Raw genomic sequence first — 13,115 nt, forward strand, 5'->3', positions numbered from 1 at the left:
AGAGCAAACACTAAACATATTAAATGATCAATTAAAACCACCAAAGATAGAAAATGAATGGAAGACAAACTATTGATTCAATTTATTTAATAACTGTAAGCCTATTTTTTCTTGTATAGGTTTTGGTATGTTATGACTTTGAAGGAATTCGTCTATTTCATCTAGGTTACTATATTTGTGGGCATAGAGTTATTTATAGTATTTCCTTATTATCCATTCATTGAATCATTCATTCAAAACAGAAAGCATGAGGTCCAGATGGATTTAATGGTGAAATGTACCACCTATTAATGGAAGAAATTATCTGTAATGACTTTTAGAAGATAGAAGTAGAGGGAATATTTCCAGACTCATTCTACAAGGCCAGCATTAACCTAATACCAAAACTTGACAAAGATATTACAAGAACACTATAGACCAATATCTCTAATAGACACAGATGCAAAAATCCTCAACAAAATATTGGCAACTGAAATCCAACAACGTATTATGTGGTGTAAAAGAATGATACACCATAACCAAGTGGGATTTATTACAGGTATATAAGACTGATTCAACATTTAAAAATCAATTGTTGTGATCCATCACACCAACAGGCAAAAAAAAAAAAAAAAACAGATGATCATATAACAGATGCAGAAAAAAAAACATTTAACAAATCTAACACCCACTGATGATTTTAAAAAAAAAACCTCTCAGTACATGAAGAATAGAGGAGAACTTGTATCTGAATTTTCTACAAAAAAATCTACAGCTTACTTTATATTTAGTGGTAACAAACTAGCCTTCCCACTAAGCTCAAGAACAAAAGCAAGGACATTTTCTCTCACCAATCCTTTCCATCATTGTACTGAGAGTCCTAAGTAATGCAATAACACAGGAAAAGGAAGTAAAGGGTATACAGATTGGGAAGTATCTATGTGATCATCTATGTAGAGAATTCAAAAATGTCCTGGAACAAGTGATTATAGCAAGTTGCAAGATAGAAGGTTAATACATGAAAGTTCATGGCTTTCCTGTATATGAGCAATGAAAAAGCGGAATTTAAAATTAAAAACACAATGCCATTTACATTAGCACCTAATAAAATAAAATAGGCATAAATCTAACTAAAGATGTATAAGATCCATATGAGGAAAACTACAAAATTCTGATGACAAAAATCAAAGAACTAAGCAAATGGAGAGACAGTCCACATTCTTGGATATCGAGACTCAATGTTGTCAAGATGTCAGTTCTTCAAATATTGACCAACTTGGTCTATATTTTCAACGCATTCGCAATAAAAATCCCAGTAAGTTATTTTGTGGATATTGACAAACTGTTTCTAAAGTCTATATGGAGAAGCAAAAGACCCAGAATAGCCAACACAATATTAAAGAAGAACAGCCAGGTGCAGTGGCTCACACCTGTAATCCCAGCACTTTAGGAAGCCAAAGCAGGCAGGTCACTTGAGCCCAGGAGTTTGAGACCAGCCTGAACAACATGGCAAAACCCCACCTCTACTAAAAATACAAAAATCAGCCAGTAGTGGTGGCACACACTTGTAGTACCAGCTATTCAGGAGGCTAGGGCAGGAGGATCACCTGAGCCCAGGAGGTAGAGGTTGCAGTGAGCCAGGATCGTATCACTACACTCCAGCCTGCGCAACAGAGCGAGACACTGAATCAAAAAATAGTAATTAAAAATAAATAAAGGGCAAAATGGGAAAGAATGACACTATCCAACCTCTAGACTTACTATAAAGCAACAGTAATCAAGACAGTGTGATATTGATGAAAGAAAGACAAATAGATCAATGAAACAGAATAGAGAGCCCAGAAATAGATCCACATACATATAGTTAACTGATCTCTGACAAGGGAGCAGAGGTAATACAATGGAGTGAACAAATGTTGCTGGAATAACGAAACATCTACAATGCAAAAAAAAAAAAAGAAAAAGAATCAAGACCAGACCTTATATCCTTCTATAGGATAACATAGGAGAAAACCTAACCTACCTTGATTAGCACAATGGCTTTTTAGATATAACACCAAAGGCTTAATCCAAGAAAGAAATAACTGATAACCTGAACTTCACTAAAATTCAAATTTTCTGCTACGCAAAAGACAATGTCAAGAGGATTAGAAGAAAAACCAAAGACTGGGGAAAAATATTTGAAAAAGACACATCTTCTAAATGACTATTATATAAAAGAACTTGTTATACAAAGAACTCTTAAAATTTAACAATAAAAAAAAATCCAATCAAAAAATAGGCCAAAGAACTGAACAGACACTTCATCAAAAAAGATACACAGGCTGGGCGTGGTGGCTCACGCCTGTAATCCCAGCACTTTGGGAAGCTGAAGCAGGAGGATCGCCTGAGGTCAGGAGTTTGAGACCAGCCCAGCCAACACGGCGAAAACTCGTCTCTACAAAAAATATAAAAATTACCTGGGCGTGGTGGCAAGCGCCTGTAATCCCAGCTCCTTGGGAGACTGAGTCAGGAAAAATCACTTGAACCCAGAAGGCGGAGGTTGCAGTGAGCCTAGAATGCGCCATTGCACTCCAGCCTGGGTGACGGAGACATCACCTCAAAAAAAAAAAGAAGACATACAGATGGCAAGTAAGTATATGAAAAGATCTACATCACATGTCATCAGGGAAATATCAATTAAAATAATAAGGAGATACCATTACACACCTCATCAAATAACCAAAACACTTGGTTTTTGTCAATTATAACACTGACTACACCAAATGCTGGGGAGGATGTGAAGCAGGAAGAATCCTTATTCATTGCTGGTGGGAATGAAGACTGGTACAACCACTTTAGAAGACAGTTCAGCAGCTTCTTAGAAAACCAAATACACTCTTATCGTATGATCCAGCCATCAATATCCTTGGTATTTAACCAAATGAATTAAAAATTTCTGTTAAAAACCTGCATATGGATGTTCATAGCAGCTTTACTCATAATTGCCAAAACCTGGAGGCAACCAATATGTCCTTCAGTAGGTGAATGGATAAACTTTGGTATAGTCAGACAACAGAATACTGTTTAGTAAAAAGTAGTAAGCTAAAGGATCATGAAAAGACATGGAGAAACCTTAAATGCATATTACTCAGTGAAAGATCACAATCTGAAAAGGTTGAATACGGTATGATTCCAATTACATGACATTCTGGAAAAGGCAAAGCTATGGAAACAGTCAAGAGAGTGACTGCTAGAGACTTGGGGCTGGGAGATGAATAGGCACCACACAGGATTTTTAGGACAATGAAAATACTATGTATAATAGTATAATGATGGGCATATATCATTGTACATATATTATTGCCCAAACCTATGGGATGTACACCACCATGAGCAAACCCTAATGTAAACTATGACAACGGGTGATTATGATGTGTCAATGTAAGCATCAATTGTACACAAATGTACTCTAATGAGGGATGCTGACAATGGAAGTGTCTGTGCACATGTAGGGGCAAGGGGTATTTGGGACATCTCTATACCTTCCTCTCTATTTTACTATGAACCTGAAACTGCTCTTAAAAAACGAAAGTCTTTTTAAAAAAAAAAGAAAAGAAAAAGTAAAAAACAGGGTAACAGGGCATCTAGAATAAATAAAATATTACAGGTATGGTCCATTAATTTCTATCAATTTCAAAATCATATTAAAGCAGCCCAAATTTCTTTACTACTTTAGGTAGTTTGATCACTAATAATTCTTGCCTGGTTACATTTAAGGAAAACAGTTCTTTAATTCAGACAGTACTGTTAAAACAACTATTTCCTGTGTTCTTCACATCCACGTACCATATTCTGGTTGAATTTCACTTCTGTCCGGCCAATCATCTTTACCATTGATGATTTCTGGATTTTGGCTCATCACCTAAAATCATCCTCATTATACTTCAGGTTTAACTCACTTGCAATATTATTCAACATACCACCACTGCTCCCATACAAGTCATTAAGATGTTTAATAGGAGAAGAGAGACCCTGAAACCTTTCTTGAAGGTCTCTGTCCCATGTATCATCATGCTTTCACCAGCCTCTTAGAATATAACTAGTGCATTAGTTATAAAACTTGCCTACCCATACAATTATTACGATGCCACTTCATTGTATTATCCTCAAGTATGTCAGACTTATTCAGAAGAATATTCTTTTATGGATATGTATTACATCTACTGTACTACCCTGATCTACAAGTATAATAAACCTATCAAAGAAAGGCCCAGTGTGGTATCTCATGCTTGTACTCCCAGTACTTTGGGAAGCCAAGCGGGTAGGTCCCTTGAGTCCAGAAATTCAAGACCAGCCTGGGCAACAGGTTGAAACCCCATCTTACAAAAAATGAGCCAGGTGTGGTGGCACATGCCTGTAGTCCCAGCTACTTGGGGGCTGAGGTAGGAGGATTGCTTGAGCCCAAGAAGTCAAGGCTGCAGTGAGCCATGATTGTTCCACTGCACTCCAGCCCAGGTGACAAAGCAAGACCCTGTCTCAAAAAAGCACAAAAACAAACCAAACAAACAAAAAACCCAAAGAAAGAAGCAATGAAAGAAAAAAAAAAAGGTTTATCATGACTTGCTCTTAACAAAATCCATGCTGGCTTATAATAATCACTGCTTTTCTCAGTGCTCCATCAAGAAGGGTAGACACTGTAGCATGAAGAAGAGAATTGGACTCTACTTTCACTATTTTTCACAATCATAGAGGAGTCTCACATACTCAGGTGATAAAAACAGGAATACGAGATTAGAAACAGTTCCCCAATTAATAATATAAAGGTAATAGTCATTGTCAGCATTTGTAATATTTCCAATTGGTACCACTTTGGCCTGAGAAAATAAATTTCACATTTACTTTCAGTTATTCAAATTTATTTGTTCGGTTTCTTATATATCTAAATAAATCTCAGTTCCTTAAGCAGATATGTTATTAATCTGAACATTCTAAATAAAAATACATCAGTTCTGGTGGAATATTAACTGCTAGGCAGATCACATGTGAAACTACATTGGCCTTATTTTCTACATTGTGTTTCAGAGCTGGAAGAGACCCAGAGTTTAGAAAACAAAGGCCTCCTTTTACACAGGAGGACACTGACCAAGATCATAAAGCTACGTTCTGGCAGGGTTGGGAATAGAAATTAAATCTACTCAGCTGCTCCTGATAATGTTTCACGAAACCATGATGTCATAAAGAACAATAAGAACAAAACAAATACTTTCTTACCAATTGGACTTCACCAAAAGCACCTCTTCCAATAACTTTCACAACATCATAGTCTTCTGCCTTCATCTGTAGACCTCTGATTTTTTTCACAATTTTCTCATCTACCATAAAAAGATCATACTTGTAATATCAATCATATTTACAAGCAGTATTTTTAATCACCATATATATAAATCTATTTTTAAGAAAAGACAGTTTTTAGCTAAATCTGCCAGTTTTTAAAGGCTATTCGTTAAATAGCTAAGATATGTGTTAATCTTAAAGAACCTTAAAACTCTCCATGGTTTATTAACACATATAAATGAACACCGACTGCCAAAAAGTAGCAGTTAACAGCTATTCTGTTTCTGAATCTGTTACTTAGCAAGTTCGGTAATAGCTGACACAGTGATAACCCAAGCAATCCTGGTGTGCACTCTGAATCATGGCAGAAAGTTGCCATGAAATTACTTGCAAGGATAATCTTAGTAATGAATTTTGATGGCCTACTTTTCTGAAAAGTGGTAATCATACTGCATATATAGTAACTATAGATAAGATTGCTTAATTGGGAAAATATCTCAGTCTCTGTCCATTTCAAAGTACAGAGTTTACTGTGATGATACAAAGCATAAATTGTTTTGAGAATTTATTATTCTTGGAATTCAATTTAATTTACTTCTGCATTGCAACATTAATACTGGCAAATATTAAGAGTTACCACATATATGGTAATAGTTATCACATTATTTATTATTAACTAGTCTGAAATGTCCACAATTACAGAAACATAAAGCTTATTCTCTAGGTAATATTAAGTCTTGGAATTATAAATATTAATTTAAAACTTCTCTTGGAACTGCTATAAATAACCTGCCCTAAATATTGTAATCTGGTTCTGCAATTTTGCTTTAAAAATAAAAGTAACAATTTTTGAATAGATAAAATGGTCAAAATACTTAAGTTTAATAAGTTCATTAAATTAATAAATTTATAGGCTAATAATAACCAAACAGAAATCTCATCAAAAGTACAGTTACATGAGCAAATACGAAGCTTAAACATACTTACATCTATTTAAGAAATTATCTATGTTCTTATTTTTCCTCAAAGCAGGAAAATCCAAATCAAGAACCAAGGAATTTAAGCCATCCTGTTAAGAAATAAAAAGAGGAAAAGACAGTTTATACAATTTCCAAGTATTCATTAAAATAAGCCTTTTAATTTTATTATATGTGATTTTCACTGGAAAAACGCCAACCCACTTTGATATGATAGGGTCCATTTAGTTCCATATCCAACAGCTTTAACTGGTTTCCTAACCTCTGTCAGAGAACATTAGGAGTGACCCTATCATGTTTTCCTTTGCTCTTTTAGCCAAGAGAAAAATGTCACTTCAAAACATGTATCCCTTATTATTTTTGCTAGTCAGATGTCTTTTACCTCTTCAAATGGCCCAAATTTCATCAGGTTTTGACATTAAGAAATACATCTACACTAAGTTCCCTCTCATTAAACCTGCATTAATGTTGTGCCTAGTAAAGATGAAGAAGAGAAAATCCAAAAATAAATGACGCTATCCTTACTCTCTGGGAGCTCAGTCTCAAAACTAAATTTCCCATTAAAACAGTAACAAAAGGGTGATGCACTGTCTGCATTTCTATTTTTTGTCTTAAGTTTTCTGTATTTTCCGTATTTTTCTACAATGAGCATGTATTAAATTTATAATAAAAACAGAAAACTATATACATATAATGGTGGAGGTGAAAAAAATTCACTAGAAAGTAACTAAGTCTCAAATTACTCAATGGAAATGCCTGTGAAGATAACAGGATTTCTAAAACATTATCACATACATTGTCTCAACGCCAAGTAACTCTGGAAGGTAGGAGGAAACATCTTCATGGAAGGTAGGAGGATGACTTTGATTTCCTCAGGGTCACACTGTTAGGAAATGACAGTAGCAGCACATAACCTAAATCTTAAGAGGTCCAACAGACTTAACTCATCCCTCTAGTCTCAATGATCAGTCTGACACCCTGCTAAAAAAAAAAAAAAAAAAAAAATAGGAGTCTGGGAGTGTAAAGAGGGAAGCTAAAAAATTGCAGAAAATGAAAGCAATAAAAAGAAACCTTTAACGGACTTGACGGGGGGAAAACATGCGGGAAATTACATACAAAATTTAGAAAGGCAAACCAGGTGGGCATGGCAGCACACACCTGTAATCCCAGCTACTTGGGAGGCTGAGGCAGGAGGATCACTTGAGTCCAGGAGTTTGAGACCAACATGGGCAACATAGTAAGACCTTGTCTCTTAAAAAATTTCTTTGGAAAGATAATTAATCTACCAATTCTAAAGTAACTGTACATACTATGCTTACCATTCAGTTATAGTTCATATTTTAAATTTTCATTCACTAAAAACTCTTAACATTTTACGACATGCATTTGGAAAGCATTCTTGCATGCCTCCATTTACCTCCACGGAAAGAAAAATTTAAATTGACAAGGCAAAAGCTTCTATTCCAAGAATAAATCTTCCTCAGAGACTTTTCAAACAAATGGAATATTAACACTTGATACTGAAATGAAAGTAACTCTGCATTAAAATCTCCATTTACACACAGGACAAGAGAAACCCTTCTTTGAAGCAACATCACGACTTGACATTAATAAAAGAACAAAATCCTTGCTTCCCTCCATCTTTTCCAAAAGTTCTAAGAGATGGAATGATGTGAAGATTAAATAATCTGGAAAGTTTATAAATATTTTCCCATAATATTCCCCACTAGTGTAGAATCAGAGAGCTTTTTCAGCATTTGGAACATTTTTAACATTTGCTCAACTCAACCATTTTGTTTTTAAAAACATTTTTTTAAAGACCAAACACTATTGCAATTAGGCACTATTATTTTTATGTAGCATCAATTTTTAATAATACTCTGACACTTTAATGTAGGTTGGTAATATATACATTTATAATCGTATTTTTACTTGAGGCCTTTATGTTTTTAATTTTTACAATCAAAATTTATTCTATTTAGTATCACCTTTTAAGAAAAAATTCTGAATTGTTTTCAGATACCAGTGTTTTAAGTATACGAAATTAATGCTGAGATCCAGTCACTGGGGAAGCTGAGTTAGCTCAGGACTTGGTTGAAAGCCTGTGGCTGTGACCTTCCTTGTTAGGCAGTTTCAAATAAACCTTCATAAGTTTTTTTTTTTTTTTTTTTTTTTAGAATCTCGCTCTTGTTACCCAGGCTGGAGTGCAATGGCATGATCTTGGCTTACCGCAACCTCCGTCTCCCAGGTTCAAGCAATTCTCCTGCCTCAGCCTCCCAAGTAGCTGAGATTACAGGCATGCACCACCACGCCCAGCTAACTTTTTTGTATTTTTAGTAGAGACAGGGTTTCTCCATGTCGGTCAGGCTGGTTTCAAACTCCCGACCTCAGGTGATCCATCCACCTCGGCCTCCCAAAGTGCTGGGATTATAGATGTGAGCCACCACACCCGGCCCTGTGATTATTTTCTTTAAGTGACACTAATCCCAGCTACTCAGGAGGATGAAATGGGAAGATCACTTGAGCCTAGGAGTTCAACAGCAGTCTGGGCAACATAACAAGACCCATCTCAGTTTTTAAAAAAATGATACTAAAACTGAGATAAAGAAATGGTAGAAAGAAATATAAATATATTCAGGAAAAGCCTACAACCAAAATTTCACCCAACTATATAGAAATGACAGCAGAACATCTGAAAATGATAGCCCCACTGAGACTAAACAAAACACTACCACCAACAACAAAATATTCAAGGACCAGAAAGAAAAATGCCAAGCAATGGGTAAACGTCACACAGGTCTATTGGATTTCAGGTCGGAAAGCAGCAAGATCAATGACTGCTGATCAAAAGGGCCTAAATTAGGTGAGGAACTAAAACCAAACTGATTACTAGAAAACCAGCACCTGAGGTGAAAATCATCACTCCTAAAATATGACACCGAAGAGAAAAACAACAATATCTACTGCCCAAGTTTCATATGAATCTGCATAACCAGACAGGTCAGACACAGCTTTCAATCAAGCCTTGGGCTCTGCCCTCAGCTAGCCCAGTTACATCTCTAAGGTTACCAGCTGAGAAATGTGAATTAGCTCCAATGCAGGAACTTAGGTTGTCTATACGCAAAAAGTTGGCATGAGAGAAAGGCAGAGAGAAAAATGTGTTATCCTACTATGTTTCTGAAAAAAACTTGTGTAAGCCAACACCCAGTTTTCCCTACTATAATTATTACGGGGGAAAATATATACACATAAAATGGTCATTTTTCTAACTTTTCCTCAACACAGAGCCTTATACTTCAGTTGTCAAGAAATGAAATATTGAACTTGATTTCACTTGCACTATACACTGCTTAATACCTAAATGTTGTTAAATATCCAAATAAAATGCTTCAAAAAATAAAAGGAGATTAGAAATACTTTACCAACCTGGAAAGTCTAAATCGATAAGCAATATGATGGAGATGCTCTCTTAGGAACTTCAGTTGTTACATGAGGCACACATTATCCTTTAGCTAAAAATTTTATACATTTATGAGTTGTCAGCACATAGGTAGTATTTAAAGCTATAAAAATGGATAAGATCATCAGAGGAGTGATTACAGATAAACAGAAAAGAATCAAGGACAGAGTCCTGGGATACATCACTATTAGGAAGACAATGGAGAAGAGGGGACTAAACAGGAACCACCATTTTTTTGAGGAGGAAAATCAAGACCATCATGGCACCTTTTTTAAAAAATATATATGTATTTTAGGTTTGGGGATACATGTGAAGAACATGCAAGATTGTTGCATAGGTACACACATGGCAGTGTGATTTGCTGCCTTCCTCCCCATCACCTATAACTGGCATTTCGCCCCTTGCTCTCTCTCCCCAACTCCCCACCCCCTACTGTCCCTCCCCTATTTCCCCCCCGACCAACCCCTGTGTGTGATGCTCCCCTCCCTGTGTCCATGTGTTCTCATTGTTCAACACCCGCCTATGAGTGAGAACATGCAGTGTTTGATTTTCTGTTCTTGTGTCAGTTTGCTGAGAATGATGGTTTCCAGGTTCATCCATGTCCCTACAAAGGACACGAACTCATCGTTTTTGATGCCTGCATAATATTCCATGGTGTATATGTGCCACATTTTCCCTGTCCACTCTATCATCGATGGGCATTTTGGTTGGTTCCAGGTTTTTGCTATTGTAAACAGTGCTGCAATGAACACTTGTGTGCATGTGTCCTTATAATAGAACAATTTATAATCCTTTGGATATATACCCAGTAATGGGATTGCTGGGTCAAATTGAATTTCTATTTCTAGGTCCTTGAGGAATCGCCACACTGTCTTCCACAATGGTTGAACTAATTTACACTCCCACCAACAGTGTAAAAGTGTTCCTATTTCTCCACATCCTCTCCAGCATCTGCTGTCTCTAGATTTTTTAATGATTGCCATTCTAACTGGCGTGAGATGGTATCTCAATGTGGTTTTGATTTGCATTTCTCTAATGACCTGTGATGACGAGTATTTTTTCATGTTTGTTGGCCTCATGTATGTCTTCTTTTGTAAAGTATCTGTTCATATCCTTTGCCCACTTTTGAATGGGCTTGTTTTTTTCTTGTAAATCTCTTTTAGTTCTTTGTAGATTCTGGATATCAGCCCTTTGTCAGATGGGTAGATTGCAAAAATTTTTTCCCATTCTGTTGGTTGCCGATTCACTCTAATGACTGTTTCTTTTGCTGTGCAGAAGCTGTGGAGTTTGATTAGGTCCCATTTGTCTATTTCGGCTTTTGTTGCCAATGCTTTTGATGTTTTGGTCATGAAGTCCTTGCCTATGCCTATGTCCTGAATGGTTTCGCCTAGATTTTCTTCTAGGGTTTTTATGGTGTTAGGTCTTATGTTTAAATCTTTAATCCATCTGGAGTTAATTTTAGTGTAAGGTGTCCGGAAGGGGTCCAGTTTCTGCTTTCTGCACGTGGCTAGCCAGTTTTCCCAACATCATTTATTAAACAGGAAATCCTTTCCCCATTGCTTGTTTTTGTCAGGTTTGTCAAAGATCAGATGGCTGTAGATGTGTTGTGTTGCCTCCGAGGCCTCTGTTCTGTTCCATTAGTCTATATCTCTGTTTTGGTACCAGTACCATGCTGTTTTGATTGCTGTAGCCCTGTAGTATAGTTTGAAGTATAGTGTGATGCCTCCCTCTTTGTTCTTTTTGCTTAGAAGTGACTTGGCTATGCGGGCTCTCTTTTGGTTCCATATGAAGTTTAAGGTGGTTTTTTCCAGTTCTGTGAAGAAGGTCATTGGTAGCTTGATGGGGATAGCATTGAATCTATAAATTACTTTGGGCCGTATGGCTATTTTCGTGATATTGATTCTTCCTAACCATAAACATGGAACGTTTCTCCATCTGTTTGTGTCCTCTCTTATTTTGTTGAGCAGTGGTTTGTAGTTCTCCTTGAAGAGGTCTTTTGCGTTCCTTGTTAGTTATATTCCTAGGTATTTTATTCTCTGTGTAGCAATTGTGAATGGCAGTTGGTTCTTGATTTGGCTCTCTTTAAGTCTGTTATTGATGCATAGGAATGTTTGTGATTTCTGCACATTGATTTTGTATCCTGAGACTTTGCTGAAGTTGCTTATCAGTTTCAGGAGATTTTGGGCTGATACGATGGGGTCTTAAAAGCCAGATGAAGATTGCAGGAAGAGGGAGAGAATGACAGAAAAATGATAGACTAATGAATGATACTTAATATGACTGGTAAGTGAACTTAATTGAGGACTATGAATTTCACAACTCAGAGGTTAGCAGTAACTTTTCTAAGGGCTATTTGGATTACAAGTTTATTACTCCCAAATCACTATTCACCACTTTCTTAATACTACTATTTTAAATACTGTATTTAAAAAAAAAAAAAAAAACTCCACATTCATAGACCTTAAATAATAACTAGCATTCAGCATGACCATAAATTATATACCTTGTTCTTTACAGCCTACCTACCAAAAACTTTAAATTATACAGGTTAATACAGCATATCTTATTAACAGCGACCTTTCTTGATTACTTTGCACCATGTATTGTACAAAAACACTATACATGCACTTAACATTTTATTTCTCACACATATTAAGTCAATACTATTGTCATACCTATATTAGTAGGCACAGAAACTGATGCTTAAAGAGGTTAAAAAATGTGCCCAAGCCAATATAGCTTATATGTAACAGAATTTAAATTTTATGACGCTCTTACAAACAATATTGAACTTAAAGTTAATAAAATAATGAACTTAATAAGTTAGTAATTCCTCTAAAAAAATACTAAATAACAAACATGTTTTAAAGTCAAGACAATCAAAGAAAACAGTTGGTTGCAGAGCATAGGAAACATATTTCTGTGTATCTGCTGTACAGATGAGTGACCAGGAAACGTTACCTAAATGAAGTTGTAACGCATTTCCTCTGTTTGCTATTTCAATTCCAAACACAAACACATAACTAAAAATAGTTGATATGGTTTGGATTTTCATGTCTCTGCCAAATCTCAAGTCAAACCGTAACCCTCAATGTTGGAGGAGGGGCTTGGTGGAGGTGATTGGATCATGGGGGCAGGCTTTTCCCTGTTCTCATGATAGTGAGTACTCATGAGATCTGGTTTAGAAGCATGTAGCACCTCCTTCTTCTCCCACTTCCTCCTTCTCCAGCCACGTAAGACATACCTGCTTCCCCTTCACCTTCTGTCATGATTATAAGTTTCCTGAGGCCTCCCAAGCCAGGCTTCCTGTAGAGCCTAAGGAACTTGGGTCAATTAAACCTCTTTTCTTTAGAAATTACCCAGTCTCAAGGTAATGAGCCAAC

At 36.2% G+C, this 13,115-nt stretch overlaps 1 protein-coding gene across 1 annotated transcript in view; it reads right to left on the reverse strand.

Annotated features, from left to right (window-relative positions):
* Positions 1-13,115, reverse strand: part of ROCK2 (Rho associated coiled-coil containing protein kinase 2) — a 147,058-nt gene that overhangs the window by 86,763 nt on the left and 47,180 nt on the right. The window contains exons 2-3 of the mRNA XM_017524626.2: positions 6,283-6,364; positions 5,233-5,333 (exon numbers count right to left, since the gene is read on the reverse strand). Coding sequence (XP_017380115.1) covers positions 5,233-5,333; positions 6,283-6,364 — 183 coding nt within the window. The remainder of the gene's footprint in view (positions 1-5,232; positions 5,334-6,282; positions 6,365-13,115) is intronic.

Source organism: Cebus imitator, unplaced genomic scaffold (assembly GCF_001604975.1).
Source record: "Cebus imitator isolate Cc_AM_T3 unplaced genomic scaffold, Cebus_imitator-1.0 Scaffold1, whole genome shotgun sequence".
NCBI classification, from domain to species: Eukaryota; Metazoa; Chordata; class Mammalia; order Primates; family Cebidae; genus Cebus; species Cebus imitator.